At 34.0% G+C, this 27261-nt stretch overlaps 1 protein-coding gene across 8 annotated transcripts in view; it reads left to right on the top strand.

Annotated features, from left to right (window-relative positions):
* The window catches only part of LOC106787608 (lipoma HMGIC fusion partner), a 64531-nt gene that overhangs the window by 17915 nt on the left and 19355 nt on the right, over positions 1-27261 (top strand). Inside the window, exons 5-7 of one of the 8 annotated variants that reach the window (XR_001381811.1) lie at positions 1358-1600; positions 2960-3066; positions 10739-13296. Coding sequence is in view for 1 of the 8 variants with exons in the window: in XM_014750132.1 (XP_014605618.1) it covers positions 1358-1491 (134 nt within the window). In the remaining 7 variants the exon portion in view is untranslated. Of the gene's footprint in view, positions 1-1357; positions 1924-2959; positions 4389-6535; positions 8662-10738; positions 13297-26876; positions 26896-27261 lie in introns of those variants that run through there. The other 7 variants (XR_001381813.1, XR_001381812.1, XR_001381816.1 and 4 more) reach the window with 7 other exon arrangements.

The raw sequence follows: 27261 nt of genomic DNA, 5'->3' as shown, positions 1-27261 counted from the left end.
TTTATTATGTTTAAAATTTAAATATTCCGTTATAGATGTGATTTAAGTTGTTTGTGTCTGTTCTATAATTTACCGTATTATTATTACATATGTGATATGTTTCGCTAATATTTCTTTTATACCAGTTTTCCTCTAAATCTAGGATAGTTGCTGCGTCAAATTTGGGACCAAAAAAGAAGTCCCAATAAAGGGACGAAACGTCCAACTAAATCAAACATAGTTCTACTTCTTTCATGTCCAAGTTCCCTGTGAAATTTCATCATTAAAAATTGTAATTTTTGGACGAGAGAAATACTAAATAAATTAAAGTTTACCTTGATTTTCTTCTCACATAACCATTCTTCAAGAGTGTAAATTTATTCTTGTAGCGCGTTAGAGTTCGTTGATTGTTGCGGATCTTTGTTTCTGGTAAACATTGCAGTGTCATTCGCAAATGTTAGGATTTTGCAGTTTACCTTTACTGGTATGTTTGCTCTATAAAGGTTGTAGACAATTAGTCTGAGGATGCTTCCTTGTGGCACTCCAACTTTGATACGTCTAATCTCTGAACGAGTATCCTTGATTTTTACGTAGAATATTCGATCAGAAAGATAGGATTTTTAGGAGCTTGTAATACAATGCTAAACGTATTTGTAATAGTCCATGATGCCATATTTTGTCGAAAGCTTTTTTTTTTGTATACCTGTGAGTATATGGCTGTACAATACTTTTTGTTTTCCAAAACTGTGATTATTGTATTGATTACAAAATATTAAGTATCTTCATGAGGGGAAAGTGATGATAGATATCTTTCAAATTTTCTATTATTGTAGTCTCATATGCTTTCTTTGATTTCTTTCATTAATTTATTATAATAAATGTGTTTATTTTAAATCGAAATAAGGATGACTCTTTAGGGGAATCGACAGGCGTTTAGAAAATTTGTATCGGGTAGACAAATGTTTTGTTTAAATTATCGAGAATGATGCATCGAGTGCAATTATTGGCTCGACGTTATCTCTTGGGATCTTTCACTCACTCACTCACTTAGTCTCTCTCTCTCTCTCTCTCTCTCTCTCTCTTGATTAAGCTCAAATCTTAAGCTTAGAGTGTCCCTTAGGGCAACCGTATTGTTGTGACAAGTACACATGGGACACGATAGAACGGTAATGCATAAGAGACAAGCAGAAAGAGAAAGAGACAGAGACAGAGAGAGAGAGAGAGATAGATAGATAAATGCATTTAGAATTAGAGAATGAAGTTATGTTAGAATGTAGAGACAAGAGAAACGGGTTCCAAATCAAAGCTGAAATTCATCGGTCAAAGAGACACGACAGGTTTAGGAGTCGATGACATGCCAACGGTTTATGCGTTTCAGGCAAATGCTCGTTGTCCTGGTCCAGCCCCCTCCTCATCGGCTCGGTAATCTTGCTGATGCTGTGCTTCGGTCTGAGTTTCTGTGCTGCCCGATACAAGCCGTCAAACTCCCACACGGATCCCTTGCGCATTTGACAATCGATTCGCGCCTACGCTTCGCCGAAGACGACGACAACTGCTCTCTCTTTCCTCGCCGCTGTTGATCGTCACTCTGATGTAGTCACCTGATGACATACGTATATACGTACGTATATCTATACTCTGTGTATGTGTGTATGGGTGTATGTGCAAGCAATGCGCGATGAAGTAGCAAGGATGTTTGTGTCTCTATATGTATGCGTATATATGTATGTGTGTGTATATCTACTTATATATTACATCGAAGAAGCAGTAAGGTTACTACGAAATACGTATTCCTAAGAGAAATTGCATCGATTCTCAATTCTCGTTGCTCTTTCGAATATCGTCACGTGAGTATACACGCGAGAATACGAAATCGATTGTTCTCTCTATAAGAATAATTTCAAATATGTGTATGTATGTATGTATGTATGTATGTATGGATGGATGGATGGATGGATGTATGTATGTATCCTTAACTTGGGCGTTTCTATGTGTAATGCGCGTGTGTTTGTTTGTTTGTTTGTTTGTTCGCTGGAAGTATGACTTATAGTAGATAGAGAAAATAATAAAAAGATAAAAGACGAGTCTAAAGAATCGTCGAGTAGAAGCGATTTCAAGAGTCGTACTTCAGTCACAGTGGTGGGTTCATTTTCGCCATCCTACTCGAAAACTCTCTCCTATCATTTTTTTTTGTCTCCTCCTCTCTTCCATACTTGGTACCGATTTTTAAGAGTAATTTTTTCCTCTCAAAGGGGAAATTTTAACTCTGGAAGAATTCGAATTGATTTTAATTCTTATTTTATTTTCTTTTCTTTTCTTACGTTTCTCAAAGAGGTTTCCTTTAGTTTTTTTTTCTTTTTTTTTTTTTTTTCTTTAATATTTTCATTGAAAAATTGCCTAAGGCAAAATAATGAACGAAGGATGAATTCTTTTCTCTTAGATCGATTCATACTAAACCGCCTTTGACTCTTGTGTAAGTATAGTATAGGTATACCATTGGAAAAGGAATTTTGGCTCTTACCTTATATTATGTTGGCATCCTTTTTCAACTTTAGCCCGCGGTCTTCGAACTCATTCAAATCCTTTCGTTTTGTGAAGATTTGAATTCCTTTATAAACTACTCTCGAGAAAAAGAAAAAGAAAGAAAGAAAGAGAGGGAACGAGAAAACTCGTTCTTCTTTTTCACTCTTTTTCTTTTTCTATTCATCCATCTATCTGTCTTTCTGAGGTTGCTTTTAAAAGCTGGCCGCAGGTAGATTCCCGTCTTTTCCTATGAGAAAGAGTATAAGATAAAGACAAAAAGAGAGAAAAGGATGGGAAGAAGTAACGACGAGAGAAAATGACGTACAAATGGAAGCGTTAAATTCGGATGCCTCATAGTTTACGCAGTCGCGTATATAAATACGTATACATATACATATACATATAAATATACGTATACTAATGTAGGTATTTAGCGATATACTGATGGAATTTACAGCGTGGCACGCTTATCTCCGGCAAAGCTGCGTTGCCGTTCCTGGATTCCACTACCCTTTCGCGTGGACACTTGTCTCCCAGGGGTTTTAGGTCGTAAACAAATACTTCGTAAGTACGTTTACCCCGTGTACGGATTTAAAGCTCGTACATACATAAGCTTTAACTTCTCTCTACTTGTATATTTCTATATATATGGATATATACATATATATGTATACATGTACATACATTTATATGTAGTTATAACACATTATCGGTGTACGCGGTTATGCTCGCACGCGTATACACATCCAATAAATCTTCACCCTTATCATTTTCAAAACACTAACTCGATGACGATAAGCTTAGAAATTTTTTTACTTTTCCTATTTATTTTTTACTTATATAAATATTTTCATCATTTTTGTCGTACCAACGATATATAATGTTGTTCTATCGATAAAATATTGTTCGAGGATAACAGAGAAATCGTTCAACAAACAAAGGCATTATCGGTCAATCAATGAAAAAAGGAAAGAAAGAAAAATAAATGGCTTTCGATCCAAATGATAAGTTTAACGTCCCTTTTGCTAATTCTATTAGGATTTTTACGCAATAATGCGGATTTTCTCTTACTGATTTTTACCAATCCCTGATTTGATTGCGACACGACATTCGTGCGTGCGTGCGTGTAATACGTGCTACGCGTATTCCACTCATTCCCCATCTCTCTTTTTGTAATTCTCTCTCTCTCTCTCTCTCTTTCTCTTTTTCTCCCTCCCTTTCCTTTCACACACTACGAATTCAACAATACGATCCACTGTACTTTTTTCGGTAAAAACGAAAATCTGTGGTAAAATCCAAGGGTTTTTTATTACGTTTTCCTTCTGTGATTGTGTGCAGGCGCGTGTGTTTTTGTTTCGTTAGGATCAACCAGTCGAAATATTTCACTGACAGAAGAGGGACAACAAAATTGTTGAAAAAAAGTTTTATGCCAAAAAAAAAAAAAAAAGAAAAAAAAGAAAGAAACGAGATATTTTTAAATAAAAAAAACAGTTATCATTTTTACGAAGGCGTTATAGACATTATTTTATCGACATCGAATTCCACGTTCCTTTTTCGTTATAAAATTTCATGGCGATAATGATAATGATAACGATGACAATGGTGGGTGTTCGAAGAAGGCAAAAAAGAAACGAAAAGTAATGAAACGTCATGGCGTTTACGTAACGAGACTCCTTTTTTCCTCGAGAATTCTATAAGTATACTCGTTTCTTTTCCATCGTCTCACTCGTTATCGATCGGTTCGTTTCAATTCTCATTCGTTCTTTTTAATAAAAGAAGAAAAAAAAAAGAAAAAAGATAAATCACGTAAGAGAAATCGAAAGCGTTAGTTTTAATCAGGACATAATATAATATTAGCAATCTAAACTTTTTTTTTTTTAAAACTAACGTCTGACATTTAAAAAATAGAATTTTCTACTTTAGAAATATAATCAAATTCAGTTCTTCTTTTCTTTATTTTCTTTTTATGAAAAATGAAAGAATACGATTGTAGGTATCATTCCATATATTTATTTAACGTAATAGATAAAGTAAGAGAAAAATAGAATGTAATATGTTAGAAAGTAAGTATAATAAAGTTGTGAAAAATATTTCACTTATACGCACCAGTTGAGAATCGCACTTACTATACTCTTACGACAATGGTCTGATTCATTTTAGTGAATTTCACTTGTTATAAAAAGCGAGAAGAAAACGATAGAGATTTTTTTTTTTTTCGTCGCTTTTTCTCTCTTTTGATAAAAAGAAACGAGTAGAACGATCGTATTGACGATGGAAAGAAAGAAGTAAAGTTAAAAAGAGAAAGGAAAAAAGAAAGAAAGAAAGAAAGAAATAAAAGAAGAAAACGTGACTCGAAGAAAATGAGTATAATTCGACGCGTAAGGTAGCAACTCCCGTGTTCTATGGTTCTGCGGTAAGTTAGATACGATATTTTTCCGATAATTTGAAAATGATCACGAGGAATTGTATTTAATCGAAAATCAAAAGTAATATATTTATATATATATATATATATATATATATATAGAAATGAAGATTGTCGAAACGATTGGCTGTTTAAATGGAAAAGTTGTTCGACCGAAGTTAAATACTTGTTTTCAGACGTGTATGTATAACCAGATTTGTTGGATAGAATCTAACCGCGTAATGAGAGTCTCGATACGGTTTTAGCGGTACTCCGCAATGAAAATCCACTCGGATAAATGAGATTTCGATAAATAGAGTTATATTATAGGAGATTGAGAGAAAGAGAGAGAGAGAGAGAGAATTCGCGTTAAAACAGTAACTTCTCAGCGAAGAATCTTTCTCAGGGATCACTTTCAACCAATGAATCGATCAATCGATTAATCAATCAATCGTTCGATCGAAGGATTTCTAGCAAAAAGATCTTTCTCTCTCTCTCTCTCTCTATCTCTTATTTCTTTTTCTGTTCTTTAGTCGAAGAAGTATCTTATTTCTTGTTAAATCCTGTTGACTTTATCTTTTATATTTTTCTCACGCAAACACGCGGGGAGATACACGCGATACATATGTGTACTCGAATACAAACTTAAACTTTTACTTTGTCCTTACGCAATCGACCCGATCCCATTTTGCCTTTTATCGACTTCCTACTTCTTTACCGAAAGCACTCGACGTGTTGCTTTTATATCGTTGTAGCAACATAACGTGTCGTCGTGGAATAGCAAACTTAAAAAGAAAGAAAGAAAGAAAGAAAGAAAAAAAGAGAGAGAGGGAAGAATCATCGAATCTCTTAGTAGAGAAGTAAAGTAAAATGTGTAAGGGCTCGAAAAGATAAGAGAAAAGTATACCCCTTTTGACTTTTACTACTGCAACGAAGAGAAGACACGAGCGACTAATCGACCTATCGGTTTTCTAGTAAAACGCGCACAACGTTTCCATAAGACGATTGTCCTACTCGATCGTACGTATAAAAGCGACTTTTCCTGTTTTCCTAGCATTTTCTCTACAAGAGACAGGTTCTTGTGTGTTATCTTTTCGTAGTACAAAAGAGGCGAAAGTGGTCAAGAAATAAAAGAAGGAAAAAGTGTGTGTCTACTGTGTGTGTGTGTGTGTGTGTGTGCATGCATGGATGTCTCTCTGTGTGTATAAGTAGGACACGTAATGTTGTTAACCACGAAAATGGTGCCAAGTAAAATGCGGTGGTTAAATTGGAAAACGTTTCTATTCCTCGTGCGAATTTTATTTATTTATTTTTTTTTGTCTTACCTTTTTTTCCTTTTTAACTTAAGTCTTAAGATGAAGAAATCTTATCAATTTTTGTTTCCTGTAAATATTTCTTAACCTTAAACTTGTACAAAATTATTTCGATAATTCGGTGAGATTTCATTGCGAACGTTAATTTTGTATTCAATCATTGTCATCGTCGTCGTTAAAAAAGTATTTACATAATTAATTCGTAACATTCGATTGGTGTGATTTCATTAGAAAGTACCATTTGTAATCTATCATTGTCATCGTTATAGTAAACTCGCGTTAATAGGACGTATTACATTTCAACGAATCTCATTAGGAAAACAATAGCAGAACAAACAGCTTCCAATTGGAGAAAGATAAATCGTATTTCATGGAGTTCGAAGAGACTTCAGAGAAGAACGAAAGAGAATGAGAAAGCACGATGAAATACATCCGGTATGTGTAGTTGATTATGAGATCTAAACTTACTTCGCGGGATTGTAGGAAAATTGCTGTCAAGTTCATAACGCGGTAAAGCTAGTCGGAATAGTCGTTGGAAGTATCCGATAATCTGGGTCTAAAACGGAAGGTGATAGGGGATAAGAAGAGTAAAGAAAGAGAAAGATAGATAGAGGTATATAGATAGATAGAGATAGATAGAGAGAGAGAGAGAAAGGATTGGAAGGGGGCGGAAGCGAAGAAGGAACTAGAAGGAAGAACGAACGGGACTAAAACTCTCGTTGAACTTCTACAAAGACACGGAGCAAGTAGTTTCCAAACGAATGATCGATCTTTCAATGGTCCAAAGTATTTCGAAGAACGGATAGTCGAGCTAGATGATCCTTTAATTTTTGTTCTCTCTAGATCTTTCTTGCTCTTGTCGTACAAAACGCTCGAATTTCCTTTCCCCATTTTCCTTCGACGTCACGAACGAAAACGAGAGAGAGAGACAGAGAAAGAGAGATAAAGAGAGTGAGTGAGTAAGCTAGTAAAAGAGGGTGGAAAGGAATATAAACTCAACAATGGATGCCTTTCACGGGGTATTTCGACTTGAATGGCCTATTTTATTATTACTGTCGGCGATCCGGACGGATTCCTTCGCGCGGAAAAGTCGTTGTAAGAAAAAGAAGAAAGAGAAGATGAAGAAGATGAAGAAGAAGAAGCAGCACGAAAGAAGAGTTTAGTAAATGTTACCCCGATGAAAGTCAGGGAAAGAGGGAAAAGAATAAAGGAGGAAGATGACGAAGAGGAGGAAGAGGAGGAGGAGGAGGGGAAGAAAAAGTAGTAGAAGTTGTTCGAGTGATGCCAATAGTGATTCTAGTACGCTTACTGATGTCGATGATAAGTCGAGAGGAGTGGGGAAAAATAGATCTTTAAGTTCTTGAAAATATACGAAAAACTTGGCACACTCGTTGGTGCTATTCCTCGTTTACCTTGTTCAGATTCTCTGTCTCTCTCTCTCTCTCTCTTTTTCTCTTAACGATAATTCTTTTGATCGGACGAATTTTTCCATAGAAATTCCTTTGTCACGAATATCGAGAACAAGGAAGGAACATAAAAATGACGACGAGGATCTCTCGATCATTATCGTTAATCGACGATCGCTACCTGTTGCAAAGATTTGAAAAGAATACCAACGCATCCCGTAGCCTTTTTTTAATCTACCTTTGCGTTGTTTGAAATATTAACTCAAAGAGTATATTAACTTGATTATTAATTCTAGGTTTACGGTCATTTTTGTACACACATGTTTGACGAGTTAAGGAATATACTTATGCGGTATAATGTATCATGCAAAATTTGAACATTAAAAAGGCAATGGTTGAATGTTTTTGGGCATATATTCGCGTATCATTCAATCAATAAGAATAAGAAAAAATTTGCTGGAAAATAATAGTCATGATTTCGGACATTTTGCACGTGAAGTTTAAACCCGTCATATTGACGGATCTCGTAAATCTAATGTTCAAAATTGGAGAAACAAAAGATAAAGAGAGAAAAATACATGCAAAGATACAAATTAGACAGCGAGATAGAGAGAGAGAGAGAAAAAGAGAAAAAGAGGGGAAAGAATATTTCTCGAGGGAAACGTATTTCATATTTTTCTTACGAGAATGCATACCTTTATCTTCTATATCAATTCTTTTTATTACATTCTCGCTTGCCATCGTCGTCATAGACTTAGAATTTCTTTTTTACCAAACTGATTGCTCTTTTTCTCTCTCTCTCTCTCTGTTTCTTTCTTTTTTCCTCCTATAGACTTTTTATTTGGCACAATACGTTACTTCAAAAACGATTTTCATTGATATAAAAAGCACACTTGACGCATAAAAATAATCAATAACGGCGTAATAGAAATTTTAATCACGTTTCAAAATATGTACTTATTTATACATACATACATATGTATAAACATATACAAAGACATATTTATCGATAAATTGACCGATGTTAAAACATTGAAAGCCGTCTTGTTCGTTCACGTTTATATTCTATTGTATATGTAAATAAGTATAAATCAATGTTTTTTTTTCTTTTAACATTTTAATTAACAATAAATTACTTTTCAATGATATTATAAGCGAATATACTAAATAATAGTTATAATACTAGTAAGTAAGCATTCTCTGACCACAGCTGCTAGTAGAATCTCTGGAAGATCTGTTAATTTACCTTGCTATCTTACGTAAAGCTTCTACAAGAACTCGTCTTTGATTTAACTTTTGAAAAGGAATATACCCGGCAGTATTTCGAGTGTGTCTCTTCTCTTTAATGGATTTTCTTAATAACGTCGAGGGCACGTTGAAGGGATAGAAAAAGAGAAAGAAAAAGATAAGATCTTTTATGAACTTTAAAGAACGTTCTATCTATGTTCTCGTAATTTTATATAAATATCGATGTATACATATGTATGTTAATATGTGAACACATAAAAATACATACACATATATCCATATATATATCAAATACGCATATGTAAATATCTACATCGTACATCATACATTCTCTCTCGATCGGACTATATCAACCATTGGAATTTTTCGTATTTCTCGATGCTTTCGTTACCACACATTTCACCTTACATCGATCTTCGAACCCACTCGCTTTTCCTCTTCCGCTCGCCCACCCCATTCCCACCTGCCGACCACCCTTTTACCTCTTTTCACCCTCTCAACACCATATCCAAGTGCGATTTCTGAATTCAGCATACAATGGATAGCATTGAAGCGTAGTTTCCATTCGAGCATTGAAATGCTCGCTCACCGAAGCGTCGAATCTACACTGCGAATGCACGACAATGCTCTCTACAATAGGATTTTGCCGACAGGCATGACCGCAGACGCGGTGATTAATTAGGGTATCCGAAGTCGTGGCCAGATACGACGACGGTAATACTATTCCCGTTTCTATTCGTTCCTCTCAGTTATCCCTTTTCCCAATCTTTCTCTTTCTCTCTTTATTACCCCAATGAAACCGCTTGATGAAACCGCAAAGTTCACTAGGTCCTCTTGTATTTAGACGTTCAAGATTTATCGCTAATTAACGCTTATTATTCGTATTCTATGATATACGGCGATAACTAATAATAATTACGTGTGGTCACGTAGAAAAATACTTGTACAACCGATCGATTTCACTACTCTCTCTCTCTCTCTCTCTCTCTCTCTCTCTCTCTCTCTCTCTCTCTCTCTNTACGTGTGGTCACGTAGAAAAATACTTGTACAACCGATCGATTTCACTACTCTCTCTCTCTCTCTCTCTCTCTCTCTCTTTCTCTCTCTCTCTCTCTCTCTCTCTTTTTCTTTCTCTTTCTCATCCTCTTTGTAACTTTCAAAATATGTATTTCGATAAGGTTGAACGTCGTCATCATTAGAAAAAAATGTTTATCGTTTATAGATGATACACCTATCGTTTGATAAAAATAATTCGAAGTATCGAATTCGGAAAGGATAGATAAAGGAAGTAGTGTAGTCCTCGAGCGTGAGAATCGATCGTAAAAAAGAAAAAAGAAATAGGAAAGGAAAGAAAAGAAAAGAGATGAGGAAAATAGAGAAAGAGAGAAAGAAAACAAAGGAAAGAAAACAAAAAGAACGTATAAACCGAACGAGTCACGTCGTCAATAATTTTCATCACCACCACCACCACCACCATCTCCCCCTTACACCCAATCCCGTGTTTCACAACCCTCGGGCGTTCGTTATTATTTCACTTACGTCCGTTATGGCGTAGCCATTAAGTCGTTAACGAGCGAAATCGTCGATAATTCTGATAGTAAACCTAATTTCGAATGTGCAGCTAAAAAATGTAAAAAGCTGAAGTAAGCACGTTCATCAAGTTTGTTGTGTGGGTGATGAAAAAGGAAAGCAAAATAGAGTGGCAATAGAATAGTGATAGAGATAGAGATAGAAAGAGAGAGAGTGTGATGGGGGGTGGGAGAAGGAGGAAGAGAGAGAATAAACGTTAGTTTGTTGAGCGTAAAGAATATACTAAAGAGTTTTTCTCTTCCTTGAAAGTTTAATGAATTGAATTCATTGGTCAGGAAAGAGAGAAACACATTTATCTTCTACGAAGGTGAAAAAGTGGGGGAGTGGGGACGGGAAGAAGGGAGCGATTTGCTGGAGTGGAAAAGGAAAAGAAGAAGAAGAAGAAGAGGAAGGAGGGGCAAGGAAGAGAAGGTTTAACGAATTACAATACCGACGAGTAAAAACGCCGAAGCTGCTCAACGAGCGAGTTATTTTCCTTCTACTTCTATTATTTTCTATGTACGTGTGCGCACATAGTATGTATGTATGGATGTGTGTGTGTGTATGTGTGCTCGTGTTTGTTTAGTCCGATCGATCGATTCCTCAAAAATCCTAAAGACTCTCTCGTTCATTATGGATTCGCCAACTTAGGGATTATCACGAAGAGATAGTTTCTTTAAGGATCGGAATAAAGGATACGCGTGTGAACCCTTTTCAAGGCTAATCTGTATTACAAAGAAAAAAGAAGAGAGAGAAAAAAAGGAGAGAAAAGAAAAAAAAGGGCGATTGAAAGAACATCGTGGATAATATTATCTCGATATGAATAAAAATGAAGGTTGAACTTTGTCAGGACTTGCTGAAATCGTGGTTAAACTTGTAAAAGGGTGATTATTTCTTTAAAAAGAAAAGCAATGTAGAAATTAAAATTTTTTTCAATTGTATATATAGGTCGTATATTTCCTCGATAATAGGGGAGCACGCATTTATTTATTATTTTTATTTATTATCTTAAAAAAAATCATCTAAAATTGTACCTCGGATTTGTTTTGTTATTTAATTTTTTAAACCATAATTCTCTAATTTTTATTAATTTTACTTTTTCTAATGGATAGACATAACTTTTCAAGTTGACCACGATTATTATCTCACGGCTTGTATGCTACGCTTAAGTACGTACATACGTGTGTGTGCACGTATGTTGTATACATATACAAATACAATATCGTCAGGATCTCTCGTAATAACATTTCGTATCGAGTTTACTTAATTCTTCGCGCGATGCAAGTTGGAAATTCGTAAAGCAATTTCTGCTATTGTGTAAGCTCTCTTCATTTTGCTATCTCGCATGAATGAGCTTATGGTTCTAACGACCTTACACAGCACACACCGAATCGACCATCGACGTTCCCATAACGTTTTGCATTACAAAGAGAAGATATATATCATCGTCACGTAATATTTCATTAACTACAAAGTTTTCGTAACGAAGTTAAATTTGTTAATATGTTACACAAATCTTATCTATTATATATATGTGTGTGTGCACGAATTAACCGAGCGTTTTATAATTCATACTTTTTTTTCGAATTATACGAAAAAGAGAAGAGAAAAAGAATACAATGGAATTTAATGATTGAAAAATCATCAAACGTACCCATATACTTTTCTAAATAAGTTTTAACCTATTTACTTATTTCTTTATGTCATAAATTTAATTTAAAAACGCGTACTCACGCGTCAGAACGTCTGCTCAAATATATTATAATGAAAAGCGAGAAAATTTTGAGATTATGAGGTAAATGCAATTTTGTTTGTATATAGTAAGCATATAGATACACACACACACACACGCATACGTATATATACCTGGTATATATATATATACACCTATAGGAATGAAAAAATGCACTCGGTCTGCTGTAATGAAACGATTTCACGCTCGCAAGATCGTACATCGACCCTTCTATATTTGTTTTGCGCATCGATTCGAATACCAGACGATTTTATCAGCCCCATCGCATTTTGATTATTGAGCATATCGTCCTTGATAATCCGTAATCTAACTGGGAGCATCGGCTTCGAAGCATTGCTCGAAATCTAATTATTCTTCATTATCCCTTTGCAAAGTGGATATCCATCGTTGAAAAGAAAGAATAAAGCGTTTCGCGACGTGGAACAGACAATTGTTAAAAAAGGAGACAGATGTATATGCACGTTACGTAAACGTGAGGATGAAATAATGTATGCAATAGAAAGAGAAAAAGAGAGAGAGAGAAAAAGAAAGAGAGAGAGCATGTACTTTGTCTGCACATTAATATAACAAGAGCGTTAAGTATTCCTCTTTTTCTGACCATTTAAACCGTATGAAAGATTCATCCTCTCAATAAAAAAATATTCCAGAGAAATATTGTAAAAAAATTTTGGAAAAAGTTCTACCAAAGCGTGCGCGAGGAGTACGATAAGCGATTATAAAATTAATGGTTCTATCGAAGTTAAAGATAAATATGTATCTATATACGCGTACGTACGTATGTTGAATCTTTAAAATATCATAATAAAGTTAATAATCCGAAAAAAAGCGGTCTTTATGAAACGATATAATCGTTTTAATTGTAATACTAAAAGTAAGATCTTCTTAACGGCTTGTTACGTTTTTTCTTTTTTCCTTTTTACCAAAGGAATGACGAAATATTATGCGTATGTTGTTGGCGATTGTACATATTATTAAATAAATATATAAATATATACATACATACGTGCATGCGATCACGTGTACATACGTGTTATTATAGATATTCGATGTGACGTAAATGTTAAATATTATTATATTTTATAATAAAAGCGAGAAAAAAAAAAACACATGGAAACTTTTTGAAAAAGTGGTTTTACTCTTAACCGGATTTTCTTTTTAACAGCGAAAATAAAAGTTCGTCTCATGAGAAGTTTGAAGAAGATTTTACTTTTTAATCATCGAATAACAAAATCAGGTAGGTACATACACGCATTACATATATAAAACTGAACCGTTACGAATTAATAAAATTCGTATTTTGACGTTAATAAAGACTAGCCCAACTACAAGAAAGAAAGAGAGAGAGAGAGAGAGAGAAATGAAAAAAAAGCAAACATCGTCTGAGTTCGATCGATTCGTGCTATTTTTGTGTGCGGCCGTGCATAAATGAAAAAAAATAAAAATAAAAAAATAAAAAACAAGGGGAAAAAAATGCAAACATTCGACTCTCGCACCCTTCGACACATCCTCGTCCATCATTTCTCCTATGAATGGTTCTACATCTAACAGGACGCGCCCCTGCCACGTATTTTAATAATCATGAGATTTCTCGACTTTTATACGACACGAAATATGTATATGTATATTTATTTCAGGAAATTCTATGATGTATTACAGCTTACGCAGGAAGAACAGCTTGATCGATGACTTCGTTCTTCTAATATATATATATATATATATATATATATACACATGTGTGTGTGTGTGTGTGTATATATATAGTATATATATATTCATATATTTTCTAAATTATCGTTCCTTCTTTATAAACATACACACACACACACACACGTGCACTTATACATGCATATATTCGTTCAACACAAAGTACTTTCAAGAAGTTAGATAATCATTTATCGATCTAAAGTTTCGGTCGTTATAACTTTGCAATAATTTTAACGAGAGATAATTCTTGGCTGGATCGATGCTTAAAAATAGATGAAAAGAAAAGAAAAGAAAAAAAATAGAATTGGAACATTAAGGTAGCATTACATGGAAGAATGTAATCTCGGATCTAACATAAGATTCATTACCATCGCCTTGTTCCAGACGTTAAGTCTCGTAAGGGTAAGAAGGAAGGAAGTTAGTTTGACATGAAGGGATTTATATATAATTTCGGTAAAACTGAAAATAAACGCCAATTAATAAACGCTCGGCAGTTCTCGTAATTAAAGTTAGACGACGATCGTTAGCATTTAAAGATAAGATTTATTTCGATGAATCGTTAATTGAAACGACACACCTGGGGTGATCTCCTCGTCAGCGGAAAGTGGGATAATAGAAAAAGGAAGAGATGGAATGGGATGGGATGGAGGGGTTGGGGGTGTGGGGATGGGGGGTAGGGAAACGGGACGATGGGTGAGGGAGGGGTGGTATGCGAGAGGACAGGGAAAGGGAATAGGAAAAGTATTTTATCGCTCGCACATGCAGACATTCGGGCTGCAGTTCAATTTACGCGCAGATGTACGTGACGTGAGGTTCGCGCACGTTTGGCAACCTCACTCCCAAACCCCCTTTAATCCCCCTTCTCCCACATTCCCTTAGAAGACGAACGGGCCAACGTGTTTACGTTTAGCCTGACTGTCAAGAAACTTTCAAAAGATATCTCGAATATTTTTCTATTTCTGTAAACATCTTTTTTCTCCTACCCATATTTTCGAAAACTCATTAGTTACGCGTCAATTGACGTGTTCTTAATACATAAATATCTTCTTCCAATATATTTTTTTTTTTCAAATATAAAAAGATCGATCACCAAACTTTTTCACGACACTTGAGTATTTAAACGCTTTTTCATATTTTTTTCGTTTTAACGTTTTCATTTATTTAAACGCTTTTAAAATCCACCAATTAAATTTATTTATTTATTTCTTTTTTTTTTTTCGTTTTCTTTCCTTTCGAAAAACAGATTCGATCGAGATTATTATTTTATACTTGATGAATGTTGAGTCAGACTCGACGTAGCTTTATCAGATTCACGTTACAGGTGGGATTATAAATTGTGAACAAAAAAATAAAGTAGCGAGTAAAGAGGCGAGAGGTTTAGTGGTTGTGTCGCGCGATTAAGATCATTAATATTGTTAAGAGCTTTGAGAAGTTATATATTGTTTCTTTATACTTATCTCTAACGAAGCAATTATTAAAAAAGAAACTTTTGAAAAGTAATAGCAAATCAAGCAACATGATAAACATATCATTTACGTTCAGCCAAAAGTCACTAACTATACTTTTGGCTCCGAAATGACTTATGTAGCTAATATTGCTTTAAAATTTTATAAATAATCTAATTTATTAGCCATTACTTTATAAAAGGTATCAATGGTTATATATGAAAGTATTAACAAAAAGCATACTTTTCCTAAACATGATTTTTCTCATTAAAAATTTGTTTGACGAATAATAATTCAGATTAGCATAAATGTTAGTTAATGATTTTTCATTGAACATAAACGTTATTATCTTTCAATTTCAATTAATACAATATAATTAGCAAAACACTTGCTTTTTCTTTTCTAAAAGTATCGTTTCTTATAATAGAGACAATCAAATAATTTAGGTACACAAATTTTATCTCCCCCTTTCTCTCTCTCTCTCTCTCTTTGAAAGTATATCATATCCTTAATATCGGAGCAGGAAGATTGGCTTCAATTAAGATTTCAAAATTAATTTACCTCTGTTAAGAGGAAAATTACGTAATGAAAGAAGAACCTTGCCTTCAGTGATATCCCAAATCGACGATTTTCGTACATTTACCGAGACTACTTGAACGAGGACTACGTAGACGAAAGTATAGAAGAAAAAGATACTCTTGGTACTCGTAGAAGATACATACGAGTATTAAAAAGCGAAAGAAAGAAAGAAAGATAGAGAAAGAAAAGAAAAATCAAAGTTCGTGGATACTCTCTTAAAAATTCATGCTTGTCAATCCAAAACTCGAAAGTATAAATTGCAAAAGTTGAAGGAAGTCGCTTCGTCATAATCGCTGGCTAAATCTATCTCTCTCTCTCTCTCTCTCTTACTTTCTTTCTTTATCTTTTTCTCATTCTAACTTCACCTTTATCTTTATCGCATTCACACGAACGATCGATGAAGGCCCGGTGCGTAAGAACTCGTCGTTTCATAGCATTCGCCGACGGCTCGTGAACCCACAGAGAACGAATACCCTTGTCTTCTATCTACCATCCCTTTTTACTCACCCTCCTTATTCAACCACCCGTCTTCTGTCATTGCCCTCAACCGGATATTAAAGATTCGGATGGCCGAAATTATAAATGACGAGGTCATGCGTTCGGGTCACGAGGTCGTCTTTCTCCATCCCCCTCTTTTTCTCCCCCCCCCTCTCTCTCTCTCTCTCTCTCTCTTTTTCATATTTCTGGTACGTCTCAACGCAACGGTAGACTGCTTTCTCGTTCCCGATAGAAGAATGAAAAAGAGTGAGAGAGAAAAAGAAAGAAAGAAAGAAAGAAAGACAGAGAGAGGGAACAACGAAGAGGAGGTTGCGAACTCGTCCCGCATCGATTTTACCGGTGGTTTCAGAGGGACGCTTCTCTCTGCCACCAGCCTTGTCTACCGGCTTCTCGTTCATTATTCAACGAGACCGGTGAATCGAGCATCGCGCCATAATGGAAATCCGACGATGACCTGTGCCATCGGACCGCGAAGCACCTGCTACACTCGATCTCCTAGCTTTCCTACCCCTCTCCCCCACCTTCCGTTTCCCTATCCATCCGCTACCCCCCATCGGTTGCTTACATAAACGTTCGTTCATCTTTTCTTTCGAGATTTCTTCATACTTTCTTTTTATTCTTCTTCTCTACCATTTCTATCTCTTTTTTTTTTCCACGATACGTACGTGAAATATTTTTTTTATTATTCATCCAAGGTTTGCATTTATTCATATTACGTTTTTATTTCTTGTGTATTTTTTTGTTTTTTCTTTTCTTTCGTTTGACTCTTACAGTTGATATCATTTGCATATTTGATTCGTTTGATTCGCGTGATTTTTGTTTGACAAAGAAAAATAATTTTTCCTATAGGAATTTATTTGAAATGTGTTCGTTTGTTTTTCTTTTTTTCTTATTTTACAATTCTTAACGCCGTTATATACAACAATTACGCTTTTAATGTAAGTCGAATATGTTCGTCGATTATGTTATTACGGGAAAAATCATTTTATTATTTTTATCATTACTATTGTGGTTATATATAAAATGGAATGCTTTCTTGCTGCTGATATATTAGCGATAAATACAAAAGACGTATCGATTGTAATGAAGAATTTTAAATTTTATGAAAAACAATATCTCCAATATAAAAATATTTTATGTGTTGTTAAAGAGAAAATAATACGAAGTTAAGCAATTCGTATAGCAGGTAGTCATTTTATTATGTACAAGATAACTAATAATACAACAACTACAATGCAAGATGAGATGAGTGGACAAAAAAATTGACGAGTCGATTTGATTATATTAATGATCTCTTGACCATAAACGAATCACGAAAATTATAATGAACCACGTTGTTAGTTCCTATTCCGTGGTGAGATCTATCGATTGCAAATACGAAAATAAAACAGTCGGGATAAAATGTTACTCGAGAGTCGAAAAGTACCAGGAGAGAAATCCGAATAATGTGGAAACCGAGATTATCGGTTCTGTCTCTGACAGTACTGTGAAGAGAACTTTTCCGTTAACGAATCACGTGTATCGAGTCGTGATCAATCGAGATTAAAACGGATCGAGAAGTCGGATAAGGACACAGAAACACGCGAAGTGCCGGCAAATGTTGTTGGTTGAAACCAGTGGTAAGTAAACTTGAAATATTTTTAGATCGTAACGAATTAAATTTATCGTTTGATTATAATAAAATCCCCACAAAAAAAATATGATCCGATGGTAATGAGAATGGTTTAAGATAAACAATTTTATAGATGTACTTTTTGATCATAAGCTATTATTCAAATGTGTTTTAATTATTTTTTTTTTTAAACTAAGTTTTTAAAGTAAATTATTTTTAAAAATAAGCACATATTTAATTATTCTTCGTTCGTTATATTATATAAAAATAAAAACTAGTCTAAATATTTCAAAAATAAATGTATGTTTCGCAATTAATTAGGTTATTTTCATATCGAGCGAAGAGAGAAAGAGAGAGAGAGAGAGTTAGAACTAAAAAAGATGCGGGCGAGGTAAAAGTAACAACAAATAAACTTTAGAGGGCGACGATGTTGGCAGGAAAGAAAGAAGAACACAGTTGAAACTAAACACTCGACTGTAACGATTGTTTGGTTCTTAATCATTGTGAATTTATTATCCATCTGTTAAAATGACGTTTAAAGTGCGCAGGTATTGCAAAAAAACGTGTACGCTCCATCTAACGATTATGTTATTTTCAGAATTTTTACTTTCCCAACTTACATTAATCAATAATCTCTTCTACAGATCTGAGATCCTCAATACTATCGGTATGTTTTCATATTTTTATATTAAATCAGCAATTATTTGAGTCCGTAAATCTTCTCAGTATACTTTCAATTTTCTATAATTTGGTATTAAAAATTGAATGGAAGCTATTATCGTTATATGTTTATAAATCCTATGTACAAATAATATGAAGAAAAAGTTCAATTAACGTTAAATATTATTTTGATATATTAAAAATATATTTTATACGTTTCTTACAGGATTATATAAAATAGAAAATTATGTATAATAGACAATTTGATAATTTCTCGAGAAAGCATGTGATGTAAATTTATTGTTAAGTAAAAATACTCGTTCTAGATACAGGATAATTTTATGACGATCATAAATTTTTAAGGATAATAGATAGATGATCGTTATAAAAAATACCTTTATATAGAAACTCGTGTTCGGACACGATTTCAAAAATTATAAAACGTAATGTATGTTGCTAAAAATACTTTCTCTAACCATAACTTTTATCTAAGGAGATATAATAAATCATTGTTGTATGTAATAAAACAAGAAACATTTTGTGGTTATTATTCTAAAATGTTATTTAAACCGGTTAGCACATACATAGATTCATCACTCTTCTCTTTGTAATTACCAAACGAAACGTTTCCGGAAAAGGAGTTCCTTCGTGAAAGTTGTTAATAATGGCCTACTGTATCATTCCTAAAAGTTTGTTATAAAGTCACATAATCACTTTGTATACAGTGAATATTAGTATCCGCTCTCTCTCTCTCTTTCATTGTTAATTTTAAATTATTGATATTTTTCTTATCAGTTATATGACATTTTGCCACTCTTATAATAAAGTACTTTTTTTTGCAAGAGAAAAAATTTCTATCGATTTAAAAGTTTTAATAATTTTAAAATATATTTCTCTGTATATACAAATATTATGTTATATACTAGACACAATATTGATTATTTTAAATAGTAGGGGTACGAATACTCTTGTGACTGTCACTGTATATCTAGAATTTGTAGTTTTGACATTTATTTTATTTGTTGTTAGAAAGAGCACCGAATTAATTTCTACATCTAATATATACGTATAAATAGATTTTGTTCTAATCCTTCATTCTTACCGTATACATTCGACTGAAAGCGTTAAATAGAATCTATTCAGAACAAAAGGGAGAAGAGAAACTTTGAAAAGGGTTGAGACCTCACATTGATTCGATTCTATCGTAGAAGGAACGGGGTTGAGAGTAGCATGGAGAAAGATAAGCCGTTTGCGAAGTGACGCAAAGTTTCGTGGAATTTCGTTAGAAAGACGAGACTACTCGCGCGTGATTTTCCCAATGTGAAACGAAACGCGGGAGATGGCAGGGTACAAAGAGAATATAAGAATGATTAATAGAAATGTGCACACATACACACACACATATATATAGTAACGAGTAATAGATTTAGTTTTGATTATACACATGTCTGATTATATTCTTATTCCCTTTCTCTCTTTATCAAAAATGTTAAGTTTAGGATTGATTATGAATAATCAACCCTTGTGAGATCGCGAAATTGCCAATAAAATATTTAGCCAATTGTTTGTTTAACTGCTACGATAAAAAATGGAAAGACATACTTACTACTTTTTCCATTTGCACCGACACTTTATAGAGCTTTTCAGAAAAAGAGAAAGAGAGAGACAGAGAGAAAAATAGAAAATGGTTGAATGGCAAACGATAAAAGCTGGGGTGATCGAGTGTTTACACAGAACCAGCGTCAGATGTTCCACTGTTAATCTTTTCAGTTCTAAATACTTTTATAGATGCATATATGTATGTGTATTCCTATGTAGTGTTAATTGAATACTCTTTTAACACGACAAAAATTTTATTAAAAGTACCTTAATACTATTGTATATATTTGGAAAATTCGTTAAAATATACTTCATTATCTTCTTTAGGGTGTATATATGTTTTGTTAATTTCGATTTTAATTTTCGTATACGATTATTATGTTTATAACAAACCAATAGTTTTGTATGCTGAATAAAATTGTAAATTGACGTTAATACTTTAGTTAAAATACATTTATACGCGTTTGGATTGAATATATCAACAAAATGGATTTAAAAGAAGTGGAACGAAAAATAAAGAAAGAAAAAAATTTTATAAAGAGAAAAACACGAGCAATTAACAGAAAAGTGAAAAGGTTTAATCTCGTTTTAGTTGGCTCGTTTGATCGACCGAGAAGAACAACGTTTCGGATTTGCAATTAAACGTGATATTAGTGAAGCATTTCTTAGCAATATCAGTAGAATATAAAAGCGACGTTGATTATAAGCCAGCGTTATTCGTACTATGTAAAGAGTAAGTTAATAAACTATTAATTAGTGAAAAATATTAAACTTTTTTTTTAAGTAAAACTTTGATTTTTCTCTCGAAGATGAACGCGCGCGGCGGCATAAATATAATAATTTAATATAGGTGTATTCAAATATACAGAGTGAGTCAAAAGTATACTGTTATATTTCGTTAACATGTTCTATAATTTAAAGTACAAATGTTTTTATAATCGTAACATTAAAAATGATGGATAATATTTTCAACCTCGCGTTTAAGTAACATTGGCTGCATTAACGACAACCAAAAATTACACCCATAAATACTTAAATAAAGCCATTGTTTGATATCACTGATAAACGTCAATTATTTCGACAAGGAGTTATTTTCGACCGAACATTCATAGAGAACATTTATTTGTAGCTCAAATCAAAGAACACATTCACGAAATTTCAAAACACATCTCGTACATACTGGGTGAACAAAAAAATAAAGTAACAAAACTTCAGGAATGTATTCCAGATATTTCGATTTTATTTGATTAAAATAAATTAAAAAAAAAAAAAAAAAATAAAAAAAAAAAAAAAAAATGAAACAAACTATGAACACACAATGTTCGTATTTGTAATAATATTTGCTGCATTTTGTACTGTACTGAATATCTTTACCATCCGCTAATGGATTACCTTACTCTTAACTATAAGTAGGCACGTATTATGCCAGGAATTATTAAACGTGTTCGGAACTCGAGGAGACGACGATCATAGAGCTGTATGCAAGCAGAAAGTGGACATTTTAAACATTTCATGTTAGAAAATGTCAACAGAATATATCATAATTACAGCAAATATATATAAAGTACAAAGAGATCATATAATTGAAAGTCTTATTACTCAGAAATCAAGTATTCTCATTAACTCATGTATATATAACCTATTTTTGTTTTGCTTTTCTACGCGTAAGATAAATATTCCGAAAATTTAGTTGCATATTTTTTTTACACCTTGTGCATACGTGTATATATACGGGATATTTAACCAATTCATTTTCGCACGTAAAAGGAAAGAAATTTCTTCTATTTATTCGAAACGATCCCTCAAATTTTTTTCACCATTACAAGGAATTTAATATCACGTTTATATTGGATCGTTTTAAACTTTTTTCTCTCTCTCTCTCTCTCCCACTGTCAATTTTTTTTCTTTGTTATTTTTTATGTATTCGTTATACTGTGAACTCTCTCTCTTTCTCTCTCTCTCTCTCTCTCTTTTTCTTTTATACACAATTTGCATAGAAACGAGTGAGCCTTTGACACAAATAGAAAGTAAATATCCTTTCAACTTCCTTCTAAATTTGTATTTTCAGTAACGATTGAAGATAGAAAAAGAAAAGTATGCTTCTAATGTTTCGTGCAGCGTATACTCGTTTTTGAACTTATTTAATTCATAATCCGCAGCTTACTCAAACTAAGGAAACTCGTATTGAATTGGTGTGATGGTGGTGAAAGTGGTGAGGTATGGAAATGTCTTTTTTTACCGATACAAAAATAAATTTAACTTTAATTAAGGCCAACTACTGGCAACCGTAAAGATAGAAATCATCGTGAAAAATAATTTTGTCGTGGCGAAAGTTCGTTAGTCTCCTCGAATCCGTCTCTAGGAAAATAAATTCTAATAAGTTCCTAGTTAAATTCCTCTCTCTCTCTCTCTCTCTCTTTTTTTTTTCTATTTTTCTCTCACGAATCCTTCGATCCTAAGATTTCAACTTGGGTCGCGGAGAAAAGTTCGTTAGTTCTGTTGATATGCCGACACGTATTTGATCAAACTTCAATAAAAAAAAAAAAAAGAAAAAAGAAAAAACTAGATGAAAATTTTAATATTTTATTACCACCCACTGTGTGTGTGTGTGTTATAAATAAGAAAGTAACAACGGGAAAACATAAAGATCAATATTTTTCTTAGGAATGAGAAATGAAAGGAAAAATATAGAAAGGAAAAAAGTGGGAGATAGAAAAAAGAGGAGGAAGAATAAGGTTGTTTCTTTTGTAATATTCATCGTGCAAGAGACAAATGATATCAAGACATTCTTAACGAGACGCATGTTGAAAAAGTCAGAAAAAGAGAGAAAAGACTTGGCCTCAAGCATAGTAAATCGATATCACGTGTACCCTCCCCCCTACCCTCTCTCTCTATCTCTCTCTTTTTCTCTCTTTATAAACAATCAATCTTTCTCTTTTTCTTTCTCGTATACAAGCAACGCAACCAACCAACCCCCCACCCACCCATCCACCAACGCACATATATCGCAGACTTTTTCATAGATAGAACTCGACAAGATCGTAGATACTCGGATGATGATGAGGTTGTTTCTTTCCTGTTGCGGAGATGTGATCTTGCCCGTGGCGTATTAACGAGATAGCTTGTTAGCGCGAGTCGCGTGATTACTTTGGGCGTCCAATTCGCATTTGTGTCGCGTCCACACGAACCTGGTTTGCGTTAGTCCGATTTATGTTAGCTACGGTAACGGAGATAGAAATAGAGAAATAGAAACGATTCGCTTTAAAACGCTGCTAATTTCCTGCTTCGCGAGAGCTGTGAGAGAAGTTAAAGAGGAAAAGGAAGGAAGGAAGGAAGGAAGGAAGGAAGGAAGGAAGGAAGGAAAGAAAGAAAGAAGGAGAAGAAGAAGAGGGAGCAAAGGATGGGAAGATCTAAAAGGAGAAAAAGAGAAAATAAAATAGAGAATGTGAGAAAGAGAGAGAGAGAGAGAGAGAGAGAGAGAGAGAGAGAAGATAAGAAAATTGTATGTGGGCAAAGTTAAAATACCGGCGGTTACGTTTTCACGGACACTCGGATATGTTCATTTTCTTGGAGACTTAATTTAAAAAGTAATTATCGAGCTCGATTATAAACAATAATAAGAAATAAGCGATCCTTATTGTGTCGTATTAAATTATGTTAGTCGTTGTTCGTAATATGTGTGGCGAACTACTACTCATAGTAGGTAATATCGGATGAATTTTCATTTCCGATGATATTCCGATGAAAATACGTTTGAGAGTTATGAACAAGATATATTCGTAAATGCGAAAGGTTCGTTCAACCAACGTTCATACGAACTACACTCGAATGTAGACGTACTGTTATTCGTAAACAGTTTCGACGTTTACGTGTAGAACGACGCGCTCATGGCAAATTAACATTCCACTTTACGGTTAAGGGTTGGGTGTAGGGCTCGTCAAAAGCGGAGAAAAACGTTACCTATGTGTTCTTCATACATATACAATATATATATATATATATATATAGTTTTTTTGTTGTTACATATAGGTATGTACCTACATGCATGTACAATTTTTGTTGAAAAGATCTTTTTCATTTTATTTTTCAATTTTTTTTGTTCGTAAACGTGACACGCAAATTCTCTATATTATTTTACGATAACATTTTTGTTGTTTATTAAATCCGATCGTTTGTATTTATTTAATTTTTTTTTCAAACAGAAATAAAATTGTTATTTCTTTGCCGATCTAGGACGGATCGATTCCGATTTTTACGATCAAAAATTTCAAGGAGACAAAAAAAAAGTGGAAGAGAAAGAGAGAGAGAGAGAGAGGAAAGAAAAACGTTGAGAGTAAGATCGGACGATCATAAACGTTGGCTATCGCCATATCATCTTTTCTCATATATCCCCATAGCATCAGTTTCAATACATTCTTCGGATCTGCTTTCGTATATCGATGCTTTTCACATCCCTGGCGATATCAAGCGTATATTATCGACAGTCTACGAATCTCGGCGTGGTAGTTTAAAGGATAGAAGATTCACATTCCATCTTGCATCGATCGGAACATTCACCCTTAGCTTCGATAGGAAATAGGAGAGATACAATCATCATATCTTTTTCTCTTTTTCTATCTTTCTTTCATGAACATTACGTTAGATACGTTAAAAAGAAACACAAAGCTTCAGGCGTTTATTTTATATCCCATCTCTGTACAATCTCGGAACTTTATAGTTTCGCCGAGTGGTATGCCATGCTATACATTTGAAATCTCTTCCAATGTAGATACGAGAAAGAGTTTCTTGTGATTATAAGAGAGAGAGAGAGAGAGAGAGAGAGAGAGAGAGAGAGAGAGAGAAAGAGAGAGGGATAATGTCTAACGGTAACAGTTGACAAGCTTTGACGAATTTCACAAAAAAAAATATATCTTTTTTTATTTTCAATAGAATTCCAATTACGAAAGTTATAGTTTCATATAAACGACAAGACGAAAGTGGCCGAAATAAAAATGTTTAAATGTTAACGAATCGTAGACAGGACGTAGAAAAAACGTAGAGTTTTTTGTTATCGATTAATCGTTCGTTCTGTCCTCTCTCTTTCTCCTTCGTTCATTCTTGACAAGGTTCCCCTTATCATTTTTTTTCGTTTTTTTTTTATTTTTTTTTTACACTTTTCCTCGTAACGTCGACGAGAAGTGCTATACACGTCAATCCGTAGAGTAATTATGCGATCAACGTTGCGTCTCTCCGTAACAGCTCGGAACCAACGAACATTCTAGTGTCGATCGATCAAACGGACCACCAGTGCATCATCCTTTCTCTATCCCACACTATGTCTAACTCTCTAACTCTCTAACTCTCTCAGTGGACTGGTCGGTCTTTATAGAGGAATCCTAAAGCACAGGGAAAGCGCGACACCGTCAGTGTCCCTCCTCTTTGTGGTCAAACGTTCGATTGACTTGTATTTAATTCGATCTAAAACATGGACGTCGAGCCATTTTTCTTGACCTTTTTCTTTTTCTTTTTCTTTTTCTTTTTTTTTATCTCCTTCTCGATAGTAAGACTGAAAAGGATGTGAAAGGAGGAAGGAGTTAGAGAAGGGTCGCGACAATCTAACGAAGAAACTAACTTCCCTTACCAAGCTTGAGAGCCCTGAGCAATTAACGGTTTCCACGATCGTTTTCCTTTTCCCTTTGCAACCCTTCCTTTTTTTTTTTTTTTTATCTTTTTTCTCTTCCTTTTTTTCTTTCTATATCGTTTCTCCTTTTTTTTTCTCTTATCCCCCATCGTATATCGAGTCCTTCGTTCCTGTTTCGTTCCTTAGTGGGTATTCGAATCCAGTAATCGTTACTCTTCTTCTCTCTCTCTTTCTTTTTTCTTTTTTGCCCTTTTTTCTTCCTCTTTCTCTTTCTCTTTTCCTCTCTCTCTCTCTCTCTCTCTCTCTCACTCTCTTTCTCTCTTTTGTCTCGTACTTTACCTTCGACGGGTCCCACGAGATAACCGAACCAGTCTGAAAGGTTTATTCGTTTCGGCCTATCTGACTCTCTCTCCTCTGATCTTTCTCTAACTTCGAAAAGAAGAAGAAGAGGATAGAAGAAAATACTAAAGTTCCTACGAACCAACTTCCTCTTTTTCCCTCTCTCTCTCTCTCTCTCTCTCTCTCTCCTTCTCTCTCTTTCTTTCTTTTTCTATCTTTTTCTATATTCCCCCTTTTTTCCTATCACTCGATCCTTTATCGATACTTTTACCTGTAAAGATAAGCCACTTTTCTTCCTTCCGATGATAAGTTTGTACAATTTGCAATTTCATTTTTATCGGATTAAAAAATAAAATATGAGATTAAACTAACTTCGAATATATTAGTTAATCCTTTAGAATATTTTTCATAACTATAATAAAATATATATGCTGCATTTTTTGGACAAAAAATTAAATTAAACAAAAACAAATCTTTCCAAATAACACGAGATTATAAAGGATTACATTGTATATTAATAATTGATATTTTGTGATCATATTAATTTGTAAATTTGGATTATAAAAGTAAAAGAACGAGAAGTAGATGAACGATATAAAGATTGATGTTTTTCGGATTTTTCAAGCTTGAATAGTTTCACGTACCGGACAATGATCCTCGTTGTCGACGCTTCGTGACATTCGAGTGGAATTAAGAAAAAGATTGGCCTCCTACACGTACAAGGGTTCGAGTCATGGCGCGCGTGTCACCACGCCTCCTAGCTTTGGCAAGACTTCTTCGCTGGACTTTGAAATTCTAGAAGGAACTCTCCGATCGACTTCCTAGAAGAAAATCTCTGCATCCGTGCAAGACGGCTACCTTTCTCTGAAATTGCAGATTCAATCGGTTCACGAGAGTACCAAAAAAGACGAACGAAAAACGTCTGTCTCCTCGACATTCCTCCAATCGTATATATACATATATATACATGTCTATGCGTATATACATATATATATATATATATATATATA

Source organism: Polistes canadensis, unplaced genomic scaffold (assembly GCF_001313835.1).
Source record: "Polistes canadensis isolate GaletaPanama2010 unplaced genomic scaffold, ASM131383v1 scaffold_107, whole genome shotgun sequence".
Lineage (NCBI taxonomy): Eukaryota > Metazoa > Arthropoda > Insecta > Hymenoptera > Vespidae > Polistes > Polistes canadensis.
The sequence above is the reverse complement of the archived record's forward strand: the minus strand, read 5'-3'. Positions and strand labels throughout refer to the sequence as shown.